This window comes from Pezoporus occidentalis, unplaced genomic scaffold, assembly GCF_034315485.1.
Source record: "Pezoporus occidentalis ecotype Australia unplaced genomic scaffold, CSIRO_AGI_Poc_V1 ctg3, whole genome shotgun sequence".
Taxonomy (NCBI): domain Eukaryota; kingdom Metazoa; phylum Chordata; class Aves; order Psittaciformes; family Psittacidae; genus Pezoporus; species Pezoporus occidentalis.
In genome coordinates this window covers 7,201,931-7,214,912 of record NW_026914940.1, presented here as the reverse complement: position 1 = coordinate 7,214,912, position 12,982 = coordinate 7,201,931, and the positions used below count along the sequence as shown (strand labels likewise).

Genomic DNA, 12,982 nt, shown 5'->3' with positions numbered 1-12,982 from the left:
ACATGGTCAAGAGATAGATAGGCATCCCTGCCTATGGCAGGGGGTTTTAATTAGATGATCTTAAGGTCCTTTCCAACCCAAACCATTCTATGATTCTATGATTATGTGCATTTATTTAATTTTCTTTTAAATCTCTGTCTAGGTGAAGAGCAAGTGTGCATCTCTGAGAGGCGACGGGCCCTCTCGAGGATCTTCTATGGCCCTGCTGGGTACTTCAGTCAGCCCAATTTGTTTTCTACACCAGATACGCAGACAGAAAAACCAGCTGGTTTCTCAAGACCCTGCCCTCCCTCCTTCAAGGAGCTGTTTCTGGACTCTGGATTGTCATCCCCTGTTGCAAAAAGCCCATATGCCAGCCAGATTCCTGGGCTAGAAACCACCCTTAGCGAAGCCATAGCGGGGATGTTCCCATCAAGGGAACTGGCTCAAGTGGCACTGCAGTTTACCACCAACCCAAAGCGTTTCCAAGAGAACCTCTTTGGAGGAAGGTTCTTGAGGAATTTGATTCAGTTTAACTTCACAGGGGCACTTGGCACTAGTGGGAAGTACAGCATTGGCCAGTTTTTCCCAGAGGAAGAGGTGGCAGAGACGGATAATAGCCAAGGCCTGGAATCAGCTGAAGCATTTTCATTGGAAGTATCAAAGGGGAGCTCCATTTTGAGTAAACCTCTTGTGGACAGCTTTGGCCGCACAGTAATTCTGCAGGACAATCAGAATATGCTTAAATTCCTTTCCTCTGTTTTGGAACTACCAGAGTTCTTCACTTTTCTTAAACAAGCAATTTCTGTCCCCAGAAGCATTGCTGAAGATTTAGGTGAAGTAGTGAAACTAGCACTTGGATCTGAAGACTGCAGTGAGGAGCAAAGGGATCTGTTTGTTCCAACATGCACCAAGGAGGGGAGGTATGAGGAAGTTCAGTGCTATGCAGGAGAGTGCTGGTGTTTGGACACTGCAGGTAAGGAAATTCCAGGCTCAAGGTCTCAAGGCAAACATCCAAGGTGTCCCACTGATTGTGAGAAGCAAAGGAGAAACCTGCAAAACTTGAAGCAAAGCTTGCCTGCGGGATCAGATCTTTTTATTCCTTCTTGTACGGAGGATGGAGACTTTCTTCCACGCCAGTGTTATGGGACGAATTGCTTCTGTGTTGATTTGACTGGCAAGACTATTCCAGGAATAAGGGGAAAAGCTGGAAAGACAATGCAGTGTAAGTCCTAGGGACTGAGAATTAAAAGATGCTTCCTTATTGTACTGGAATTTCACAATTCTTTCTTCATATCTGATTATATCTGGATATATATTTACATATATATAGGGGGCCTATAAGGATGCTGGGATGGGACTCTTCACTAGGGACTGTAGTGATAGGACAAGGGGTAACGGGTTAAAACTTAAAGAGGGGAAGTTAGACTGGATATAAGGAGGAAGTTCTTTACAGTGAGGGTGGTGAGGCACTGGAATGGGTTGCCCAGGGAAGTTGTGAATGTTTCATCCCTGGTGGTGTTCAAGGCCAGGTTGGACAGAATCTTGGGTGACATGGTTTAGTGTGAGGTGTCCCTGCCCATGGCAGGGGGTTGGAACTGAGTGATCTTAAGGTCCTTTCCAACCCTAACTATTCTACGATTCTATGATTCCATGTATGGATGATGTATGCAAACAATATTGTCCCCTAACAACAGGACAAGCAAGTCAGCCCTACTTTTGCAGGGAATAGTGGGAAATAGTGTATGTAAACCTTGATATCTGAATTCTTAAAGATGGTTCCCTCTTCTTTCAGTCCATAGGGTAGTCACACTCAAAGCAGAGGAGCCTGAGGTCTTGCCTTGTTAATGAGCATGTCATTGACATATGTCTCCACCTAAGTGCATAGTTAGTGTGTATGACATCTGTGATACCCATGAGAACCTGGAGCATCTGTGTAACTGAATGTGGCCCATGCTGGATGAAAAAGCCCTTTTACTTGTGGGACCAAGTCACCTGAGCATGGTCGCTGGCTCATCCTGAAAACTGAAGAGCTTTAGCGCCTTAAATCATGACCCTTTTTTAGTCATTTAGCTCAAGAATATATCCTCAACTTGGTATGATGTTGGAACCCAAACACAAGAGAAGCATTCAGTCAGTTTTTCTTAAAGGTCATGCAGTCAGGCCAAAGAAGTGAGTTGCAAATGACTTGTTAGACATCAAACTGGCATCACAACTTGCTTACAGACTGTGAACTGCCTTTTCTTGCTCTTCTATTACTGTGATACAAAGGAAGAAGGAAGCAGATAGGCTGGGTATCTTTGTCTTTCAAGTTTCTGTGAACTGAAAATGGCACTTAAACAGGGAGAACAGACCAAGAGAAGAGCCTGCTTCTCGTTTTGGAAGGAATACAAGAGCATCCAGCAGATGACAGTGGTACATAGTGAAGCAGCTCCTTTGAGTAACAGTTTGCAGAATTAGTGAGGAATTTATCACAATGATCTGAATTGGTAGGGGATTTGTATCTAGCAACCCATCTGTAGTGCAATCAAAAATAAACAGGTTCGTAATTCTCTGATGCTCAAAAGGAGATAAGCTCCTGGGTTTTGCTAGGTTTGTAGAGCTCCTTGGTGGCAAAATGCAATTTGGCTCCATAGATGGCAGAAAAGGCTTTGAGAACAAACTCATTCCAGCGTTTTGAAGGATGGTGTTTTTATATTCAGCTACAATATTCAGTAGGGAATAGGAAGAGAAGGCAACAGAATTGAAAATTCTGGTTGGGTCCAAGGGGAAATAAAATCAGTATTATCCTCCTATACGGACTGTTGCTCTTGCAGGGATTGTTGAATAAGAAGTAATTACTGGATTACCAAGTGTATCTTGCATGTGAACAAATTCAGGAAGGCTTTTAGTGGTATCAGGCAACTGTCCCCTCCAGTAAGAACTACAGGCACTTAATATGCTCAGATATTTTTATATGCATCTTTCAGTGCTCACATGCCTTGGGAAGTCTTACCATGGTTCAGCATGGGTGCTTTGATAGCATTACCCCTCTTAGTAACAGACTAGAAAGGTTGTTGTTAGCACTGGGATAAGTGACCAAGTTTTAGTGTTTATAGTACTAGGGGGGCAAGGAGTACTGTATATCTTCAGTGCACTCTTAAGACATGCTGTGCATGTTTTTCCTTTCCCCAGGCCCAAGTGCTTGCCAAGTAACAGCTGGTGAGGAGTTTCTAAAGGCTGTGAGGCTCCTGTTGTCAGAACCAAGTGCTCTGTCTCAACCCTACAGCATTTACTTCCCTCAGTGCGATGCTGAGGGTGCCTGGAGGCAAGTGCAGTGCAGTGGTCCTCCTGAGCAAGCCTTTGAATGGTATGACAGGTGGATTGCAGAGAACAACGAAGGCAAAAGCTTGCCCATTGCTGATCTATTAAGCATCATAACTGGGTATAAAGAGGCATCTTCCAAAGGCTTCTCAGCTTTTGTTAAAGCTTTGTATGAGGCTGGGCACCAGAATGTCTTCCCAGCATTCTCCACGTACTCGTCTTTCACCGAGCTCCCACCTGAAGTGCTGGAAGGAAACTGGACCTATGCATCTGAGAACATTTTACTGGATCCATATATATTCTGGCAGCTTCTGAATGAGCAGCTGACCTATTACCCAGGGCCCTACACTGATTTCAGTGCTCCATTAAGCCACTTTGAATTTCGTGACTGTTGGTGTGTTGATAGCAGAGGAGAAGAACTGCAGGGAACAAAGGCAGAAGTGAACCAGGTCCCGACGTGTAAGTAACAGAACTTTAGTATCAGGGTTTCTGGTCTTTGCTTTTATGCCACAAGAAGAAAGTCAATTGCTGTGAAGTAGGAGACTTGTCAGAAAGATCATCAATGCTTCCATTGCCATTGGCCATCAGAGGTGGAGCAGGTCATTTTGAGTAAATTAAGTGGTCTCTCAGCTTAGAGAATAAGGAGGAATAAAGTTCCATATCAAGTTTGTGTAGACTTTATAATTTGGACATGTAATGCTTTTGTGGAAGATACTTATCCAGATGGCAAAGGACATTTTAAGTTAGAAACACTGCATGAAGTGTTCTATGGAAAATTCAGGACTACCCTGTGATTTAAATGACTTCCATTATGCAATTCAAAACAAAGTGAGTGTAGAAGGAAATAGAAGATGCTAATTAAAAGGCCAGTTAATTTTCGCATCAAAGCACATCTTTACTGGATTTAGATGAAAATCATTAATATACATTTTGATCCTATAGGTCCTGGTATATGTGAAGGTGTTAAGCAAGAAGCCATGAAATTTATGGAAGAGGCAGAGCAGCTCATCCTAGCATCAAACCGTTCCCACTTTGCTTTTGGAGAGAGCTTCCTGATGGCAAAGGGAATACAGCTCACAGACAGGGACCTCCTACGTTTTGCTCGGCCCTACGAGTCAAAGGTGGTGGTCTCCGAAAAGCTGTTATCAGGCAGTGACTATGCTCTCCAGCTGGCTGCACAGTCAGGTAGGGGAAAGAGAGAGGCGAGCTTAATTAAATGGATTAATGCCCAGAATCTGTGCAAAACCACTCTGTGTCAAAGGTAATTTTGCTGAAAACAGGTGCAACTCAGCAGGTATAATTAATCAGTGTAATTAACCTGCCCACCCAAGGGCTCATTTCAGCTGTCTTATATGTATGACATGATGAATATATATGATCTGGACACTTACCAGCCTTTATGTACTTGCAGGTTTGTTGATTTGCCTTCTGAAGTACAGGGAACATTCAGGTGTTTGCAAACGTGCATTGAAAATAACTTGTATTGGCCACTAACAGCTTTCTTTTACTTTGCCAGTCTTGCATTTCTACTGGAGGAATCACTTTGCTTCGAAAGGTTCTGCTGGGGAAGCGATGCAGCTGGGATTTCTTCCTTACATCCCACAGTGTGATGGCCTGGGGAACTGGGAGCCAACACAGTGCTATGACAGCACAGGTGAATAATTGCCAACAAGATAGTTTGGCCTGTTTGAACAAAGAAAAGCTGAGCAGAATTCTGATAGAACAGATGGAAAACCTGTAGTCTTGTAGCCAAACTAAAGGGAGGTGAAGTGGTCTACAAGCTGGATGGAAAGTCGACTGGACTGGGGGACTCAAGTGACAGCATATTTAGGCTCAAAAAATCTGCATACAGTCGCTTAGTGCTAGTAGTGTTCCTCAGGGATCAGTTCAGGGGCTGGTATTGCTTAACGCCTTCATTAAGGTCCAGGACAATGAGACAGAGCTCACTCTCAGCAAGTTTGTGGATGGTGCGCTGCGGGATAGGGATGCAGTGAAAGAATCTTACCAAAGCTACTACATTTCCATTGTCACCACTGCTCTCAGGTGTTTTGGATAACAGAGTGAACTGTGACTTAGATTTACTGACCACTTTCTATAGTGCTGCAGAGGATGAAAATCTTCCCAGTATGCAACAAAGCAGTACGACATCTGAAGTAAAGCTGCTTTTCTTCCCTGGCCAGGTCACTGCTGGTGTGTGGATGAGAGAGGACGCTATGTCGTGGATTCCTTGGTCTCACGCTCAGCACAACTTCCTAAATGTCAGTTGTTTTTTTCTTCCTAAATATTTGCTTTTACCTGTTCATACAAATGTTAATATTTATTGACAGTTCTAATACGATACACACACGTAGCAATGCTGGTTTCTAACCATTGCACGAAGAGAAAAAGGAATTTTATGTTTGTTTTGCTAACTCATTTAATTTCATTCTGTGTGATTCTGGCTTGAATGATTGTAAGTGTAGTGATAGGACAAGGGGTAATGGGTTCAAAATGAAACAAGGTAGATTTAGATTAGGTATGAGAAAGAAATTCCTTACTGTGAGGCTGGGCACTGGCACTGATTGCCCAGGGAAGCTGTGGCTGCCCCATCCCTGGCAGCGTTCAAGGCCAGGCTGGACAGGGCTTGGGGTAACCTGGTCTAGTGGAAGGTGTTCCTGCCCATGGCAGGGGGTTGGAATTGGGTGGCTTTAAAGCCCCTTCCAACCCAAACCAGTCTGTGATTCTGTGATTTGAGAATAGACCCTCTGCTGTCGGTGGCCCTGTTTTGAGCAGCAGGATGGGACCAGATGTTCAACCAGATCTCTTCAGAGGTATCAACTGTCCTGTGATTCTGTAGTTATCAAACACCGATCAGGAATTCCCTGCCTGACACTGTAGCAGAGCCTAATGGAGATGTGCAAAGGAGCTGGGGATGTGCCCTTTTCTCTAGCTTAGGTTTGAGAACTTGGCTGTATTTAACATGCATGTATGTTTTCTGCCTTGCAGGCCAGACATCATGTCAGCGATCTCGAACCAATGCCTTAATTTCCAGCTGGAGACAGAGTGGTTCAAGGCTGGGTGCCTCTGCAGCTGATCTGTTCATCCCCTACTGCCTTGAGGTGATTTAACCTGACTAGGGAGGAAGAAATAAAACCTCCCCAGTTTTGCTTACATCATGCCAAAGGCTTGTACAGTTTCAGTCTATGCCCCTTAAGCATCCGTTGCATTCCTATTGAACTGAAAGAAAAGGGTAAACCAAAGCTAACAATGGGCAATGCCCTGCACAAGGCAGAATTTAAATAGCTTTGAGATGAAGACTGGGCATAGAAAGCTTTGTCCCTGCCTGTGTTTCAGTCCTTGCAGGTTGGCTTTGCCTAGTCCTTTTGTAGGGCTACGCTTAAAAGCCACAACTTAATTGATTGGCATTTGGGAAGCTCTATCTGAGCTGTGAGAGAATGTTAGGATGAGAGGGAGTTGAATGCAGGTATCCTAAAATAGGGTCTGTGGTGCTCTCAAAACATGGCAGTGAGCAGGAGAGAGCCCTGAGATGGGCAGGGAACAGACATTTCAAAGCAAGATTATACCAAAGCAAGGACTTCATCTCAATGGGCTTTCAGACTGTATACTGCTTCTCTCAGGACCTGGTCTGTATTTTAATATTGTGTGTTTCATTTCAACATGTTGTACTGATGGAAAAATAGAATCAAATATTTTAACCAACCTTCGGGCTATGCATTTTGGCATGTCTGTATTAATATACATTGTTCTGCAATGACACGGAATTGATTCTTTGTAGACAGGAGAATATGCTGTGCTACAGAGATCCAGCACAGATATTTGGTGTGTAGATCCTGTGTCAGGAGAAGTATTTCAGCGTGGCAGCAAAGATTTGGACGGCAATCCAGAGTGTGAGTAATGTTTTACCCACAGCCGCTGACACTAGTGGCAATGCCTAATGCTTTGCAGCATATGTACACTTCAGAATGATGCCTGTGAAACACAGAGGGCTTACAGTTTAATTCCTCAGTGATAGCGTACATGTGAGCACACCAGCATGGAAAGGGTATCTCAAAATAGTTTGCCTTTATTATCATCAGAAATAAACCAGTGGAACAAAGTGATGGACAGGCTTCTAGGCATTTTTTTTACCTTCCATTTCTTACCACCATGGAAAATTCTTTGGGCTTGTGGATGAGTTTTCTGAGGCAGTGAATCCTGAACTGTGGGAACTGGGCCATGTGCAGTCAGTGAGAACATTTTGCACGGTCCACAACTGCTCCATGGAATGCAATTACATCTATAATACCTTTTTATTGTCTTCAGATAAAAACAGTGAAGTTTTGAGGTCTTACAGAAGATGGTTGGTCCAAAAAGTTGAAGGATTCCTTCAGGAATTGAGGTGCCCTATTGGCCCTGCTCTTCTGAACAGTACAGTCAGCCCAAGAGCCTGCAGTGCTCCTGGGCTTGTTTCTTCAGTTCTGTAGTGATTTTCTGAAGCCATCTCCCAGAGAAAATATGGGAGAGTTGTCTGCTGGCTTCAGGCAAACCTTCTCCCAGAGCATCTATATCAGTAAATAGTTATTCAGGAGAGGTTAGTGAGTTAGATAATGACTTTCATATGACCCAGCAGGTCTGCTTTCTTCTTCTTATATATGGGTTGATCACAGAAGTCCATGAGGACATGCAACAGGGATAAGTAACAGCATGTTCTCTGCAGAATTGGTTGTGTAATGGTTTGTTACACAAATTTAAAAGCCTATTCTGACAATTGCAAATGAACAAAATCAATAAGAACCAACTTTGTCTCAAGTTTGGACTGAACTTTTTGGATCTTCTTGTCAGAGGTGGTTCTGCACGCTCATGTCCCTGTTTTGTTTGTGGGAGACCATAAATATTGCTGGTTTGTGGCTGGGTATTTTTTCCAGTTTTAAAGGGATTTTTTGGCTGCTCATAATGTAAATGTTCACATTATTACATTTAAAATGAACTTGATCAAAGCCTCCTACTAAAAAGATTTGGTTTTTTTTAATTTTAAATATCAGAATCTAAGTGATACATTATCCAATTTATGATAAAAAATGATGTGAATGTGAAGTAAATATCAGTAGTTTTTCACCTTTTATTGATGCAAACCCATATAACTTGCTCTTTAATAAAAATGTGTTTTCTAGTGGAAGTAAAATTCCTTGTTTCTATAATGAGTGAAATAATTGATGGTTTCGTGATCATTCATTTTTCTTCGTTCTAATAAAGCAGGCTGAACCCACTGCTGTTAAAGTCTCTAACGCAGTTTGTTGTCTTCTGTTCTGTACCTTGCAATAAACTTCTCTCTTCAAAGGTCCTAGTTTCTGTACTATGCTGAGGTCTAAAGCTGGTTTACGAGAAGCTGGCAAAGGCTACATCCCACAGTGTGAAGGGGACAACGGGGCATTCTCATCCATGCAGTGCAGCCAGGATCAAGAGAGCTGTTGGTGTGTCTTTGACAACGGAGAAGAAGCACCAGGCACACGAGTAAGCAGAGGAAGACCTGAGTGTGCAAGTGAGTTCCTGCTTGAGGCACATTGCTTCTGAGCAAACCCAGGTCTGGGACTTGACCAGATCCTTTCCTTTTTTCCAGTATTTAGTCTTACTTAGTTTATAATCTTAGTCTTAGTTCAGATCTTTATAGAGACTCTTGTTCAACCAGTATGCTTGTCTTTTTGTGTCTTCTCTTTATATATCTGCTCTAACTTTGGATATAACTTATATCTGAAGTTATAGCAGATTTCAGACCTACCTGCGCATGATGTCCAGTTTTCTTCAAGTGCTTTGTCAGGGAGAAGCTATAAAACTTAGCTAAAAGTCAATCTGAACAGCTTGCTGCAAACTTGAACCTGTTCTAGCCTGAGCTGGCTCTGGGATTAAAAGCCATTCAGCTGACTAACATCTGAAAAATGTATGGTTCTGCCATTCATGCTCTTGGCTTGTGACCAGAGTTGTGAAAAGGATGTGCCAAAATACTACATATTCACAGCATATTTCCTGCATGACCAGAGCTGTGAAGCACTGCAATTCAGTCATGGTTTCCAGTGAGATGTCCAAATGGGAGACATTTGGTTGAATTTATTTTGCAATGGCTTTTATGCATCTTCCCATCACTGAAGTGAAGCAAAACAAATTAAACTTTCTACAAGGCTATGCTCCAAATTGAATGATTAGTGGAAACTAGAGAGGTGAAAAGAAAACCTTCAACTATTGTCTGCAGGACATTACTATTTCCGTACTTCTTTTGCCTTGTTTGTTGGTTATTTGGGTGTTTTTTTTTTTTATGAGAGCTATTGATAGATTTAGCAAAACAAGACTGAAAAGAGATTGCTTTGGTTTCCTTTTGTGATTCTGCTATACAAAGAGCGACACAGGCTCACCAACCAAATACCTGACTGTGGCAGCCGAGCTGGCTGTAAGGCATTTTAATCAATTAGATGGCTTCTCAGCCAACTTGGAAGCCACCACTAATATAATCTTCTTTGTACCAAGGGGGATATATAGAAAGGATTTTACTGGAAGCCAGGAGACCCCAGGGTTGTATTTGCTCCGTGGTCCAACTGAGCTCTGGAGAGATGAGCTGCAGAATGAGGATGGTGTAGTCCTGTGAGCATAGTGGTCTCATACAGGTTTCTGTCTCTTCAGAGAAGCAGAGCTGATCAGTCTAACAAGTACAGTGCTGCTGCCATCCTTCTTCCAGGTTGTGGTCTAGTGTGTCTGTAGGACATGGGCTGGGTGATTCTTATTTTGCCTGGACCAGCTGGAAGAACTCAGTGTGACACCCGGCACTCGGCAGCACAGATTGATGTTCCCATAGACTCTGAAGGTGAAAAAAGAAAATCGGAAGCGTTTCAAGTAGGGCAGAGAAAAGTCACAACTGGTTGTATATAAGTCCTTGATACCTCCTTATCTCCATGAAAGCTTATCTTCTAGATTTCCCCCTACATTCCAAGGGAATTTATGGAATGTGTTCCAAGGAGTGTGTAGGTGTACCCCGAGATATGCCTTTAAGATGTTTTTACGTTTTGGGTGCACATCTGATATTTTGGGGGATCCTATAATGCTGTACTTTTCCTAGAGGAAATAGTGACTGGATGATTAATGACCTTTCTTTTTGAAAGACTGAGCTGAGAGAAAGAACTGCTTTGAAAACATAAAGGAAACCTGGCTTTACTGAAAACTGTTATTTTCTGCATAGAAATGCCATTGAAATGATCTTTAATCATTTCATTAATGACTAATGATTTTCCTGGATTTTGAAATAGCACTGGATCTTTTTTCATGCTAAACAACTTAGTTATTGTGTAAAAATAAAGAAACAAAAGTTATTTTTCCCCTCAGTCTCTCCAACTGTAGACTTCTAGTTCTGGGAACTATGAATAGCTGATTGGGAAAAGGGAAAGGAGTACTATTGTCACTATCTTTGAGATCTTGTCTATCAGCAAAATAGCTTTTGTGGTGGAGAAAATATGATAAACTTCTCTTCCAACATCAGAACAGACAGCTGTAAACAACAAGTAATAACTTCACAGTGTCCAGTGCATGCAATTATGTTTTTATTAGCTTAATCACTTCCATCAGGTAGAATCTGACTTTTTCCAGTTTTCATGCATCAGACAGATGATGCCAAATACCCTAGCAGTCCTCACATGCATCTGCCAACCTCATGCCCACTTCCACAGGTCTGGGTAGAGATGGAGGAGAGAAAGGCTTCCAGAGAAGGTCTTGGACACAGTAATTTTGTTATGGAAATGAAAGAGGGGTCAATATTCAACTGGATTCTGATTCACTCCTACAGGACAGAGAAATCATGACAGAAATAGAATGACAAAATGGTGCAGGCTTGATAACAATAGCAAGAGATAACATCTGTAGATGGATAAATGAGCATGTTTTTGATTGTGAACTGATACGTGTGATACAAACCAGGAAATAGTCCATTACTTATGTTTTAGGAGCTGGTTATTTCTCTAGTTCACACACCACCTCTCATTGGAACAGATAGTAAAAGGTGGCAGCAGCTGAGACTGGATTTGACTTGCTGGCTATAGAAACGTGTTACAGCAATAAAGGGACTACAGGTTAATTTTTACATACTTTGTATAAAGAGATGTATTGCGTAATTTACACATAGTGATGCATGTAGTTTACATTGGTCAGGATAAGCAATACCATCTCTTGTGGTGATATCTTTTGGTCCCAAAGTCTCAGGGGGTTTATTAAAAGTTGTACGCAAGGATGCCAGGTTTCCACCTTTACTGCAAAAAGAGACTGGATACAAGTCAGTGAGTGAGTAGGAGGCCCCATTTATAGAGTTACTGCAGAAAAGATGCTATAAAACAGACTTGGGGGGAAAAAAAAAAGCATTTGGCAATTCAGTGAGACAAATATGAAAGCCTTTTATTTTGGCATCAAAATGCTCAGTGTGGGTGAACAAAGATGTACTGTGCTCACTGGATCCCAAAGTCATCCTGCAATTTTTTAAGCTTTAACTGAAATGGCTGCTAAATTAAAGAATTAATCTTCATATCTCTGTCAGAAGAGGGAGAGGGAGGCTGCTCAGAACTGAACTATCAGCAATGTTTGCCTTCCTCCATGGACTAAGGAGGTTGAGACTGATTTGAGCATTGCTATTTGGGAAATGATTTATATATGCACTATGCAAGTGAATTGGATGTTATAAGAACATTTTCTTTATATTTCTTTATATATATAAAAATATATATATTTATATATATATATATAAGAACATTTTCTTTATATTTATTTCTGAGGAAGCTTTTCTTCCTATGTGTTATAGCTCTAAAACTCAGAAGTGTTTAGATATTGCTAGATATATTCAGTAATCAGGAAGGGACTTGGCTTATATTGAGTGAAGCAATTGTTTTGTACTGATTAATAGAAATTAATTATCATTAACATGCTGTACTGGTCTGCTGCAGTGGGCTGGCAGGGTTGAAATGACTGTATTGATGTAGGTAAAGTTGATAGGGTAAACTTTGTGCTCTAACTCCAAAGCTGTATATTACTGTTAAGGACCTGCTGGGTCATCAGAAGCATCCTGTTGAGGACACTGTAGTCATAAGCTCCTGATTTTAAAGTTTTCAGACTTCACTTTAAAGGGAATTGAGATTATTATTTTTATTACTTTTTTACCCTGCCTATTCCCACTGGATATCTTTTGTAAAGGTCTGCTCTGCTGATGGTTAGAAACCTCCTCATTTCCTGCTTAAATGTATTCATGACTGTTTTAAACTTATCTGCTCTGAGAAACCGTGCACGTAGCTTTCTGGTCCCAGTGCATTGTTCATCAAGTCAATATGTGTCTTTTCATCAGCTTTAGTAAACTGAACCATGCTGACATCAAACCAGATCCAAGTTGAGATGAGTGGGAATGCACAGGGTGCTGTCTAGGTTTTCTCTGTTGATATTAGCATGCCACTAACGTATCCCCCTTCTCATGTGCCTAAAGGTCCACAGTGTGCTCTGCCATTCGATGCCTCATCCGTACTTAACGGAGCTCTATTTTGTGAAAACATTTCTGAAGCTCCAAACATTCAGCAGTGCTGGCTGGTGTGTCGCCAGGGCTTCCACAGTGCCTCTTCTAACACGTCCTTTCAATGTGATGTGCAACAGCATCAATGGATCTCGACTGCCCCGCTCTACCAGGCCTGCCAGAGTATGTCTGAACTGCTGG

At 42.0% G+C, this 12,982-nt stretch overlaps 2 protein-coding genes across 3 annotated transcripts in view; one reads left to right on the top strand and one right to left on the bottom strand.

Annotated features, from left to right (window-relative positions):
* The window catches only part of LOC134167867 (dynein axonemal assembly factor 11-like), a 303,297-nt gene that overhangs the window by 137,437 nt on the left and 152,878 nt on the right, over positions 1 to 12,982 (bottom strand). The gene's annotated exons all lie outside the window — the stretch shown is intronic.
* Positions 1 to 12,982, top strand: part of LOC134167866 (PHD finger protein 20-like protein 1) — a 212,088-nt gene that overhangs the window by 76,811 nt on the left and 122,295 nt on the right. For both annotated transcript variants that reach the window (XM_062626992.1, XM_062626991.1), the window contains 9 exons: positions 143 to 1,204; positions 3,154 to 3,741; positions 4,225 to 4,467; positions 4,799 to 4,936; positions 5,463 to 5,540; positions 6,268 to 6,380; positions 7,058 to 7,169; positions 8,600 to 8,800; positions 12,758 to 12,964. In XM_062626992.1, the coding sequence (XP_062482976.1) occupies positions 143 to 1,204; positions 3,154 to 3,741; positions 4,225 to 4,467; positions 4,799 to 4,936; positions 5,463 to 5,540; positions 6,268 to 6,380; positions 7,058 to 7,169; positions 8,600 to 8,800; positions 12,758 to 12,964 (2,742 nt within the window). The remainder of the gene's footprint in view (positions 1 to 142; positions 1,205 to 3,153; positions 3,742 to 4,224; positions 4,468 to 4,798; positions 4,937 to 5,462; positions 5,541 to 6,267; positions 6,381 to 7,057; positions 7,170 to 8,599; positions 8,801 to 12,757; positions 12,965 to 12,982) is intronic.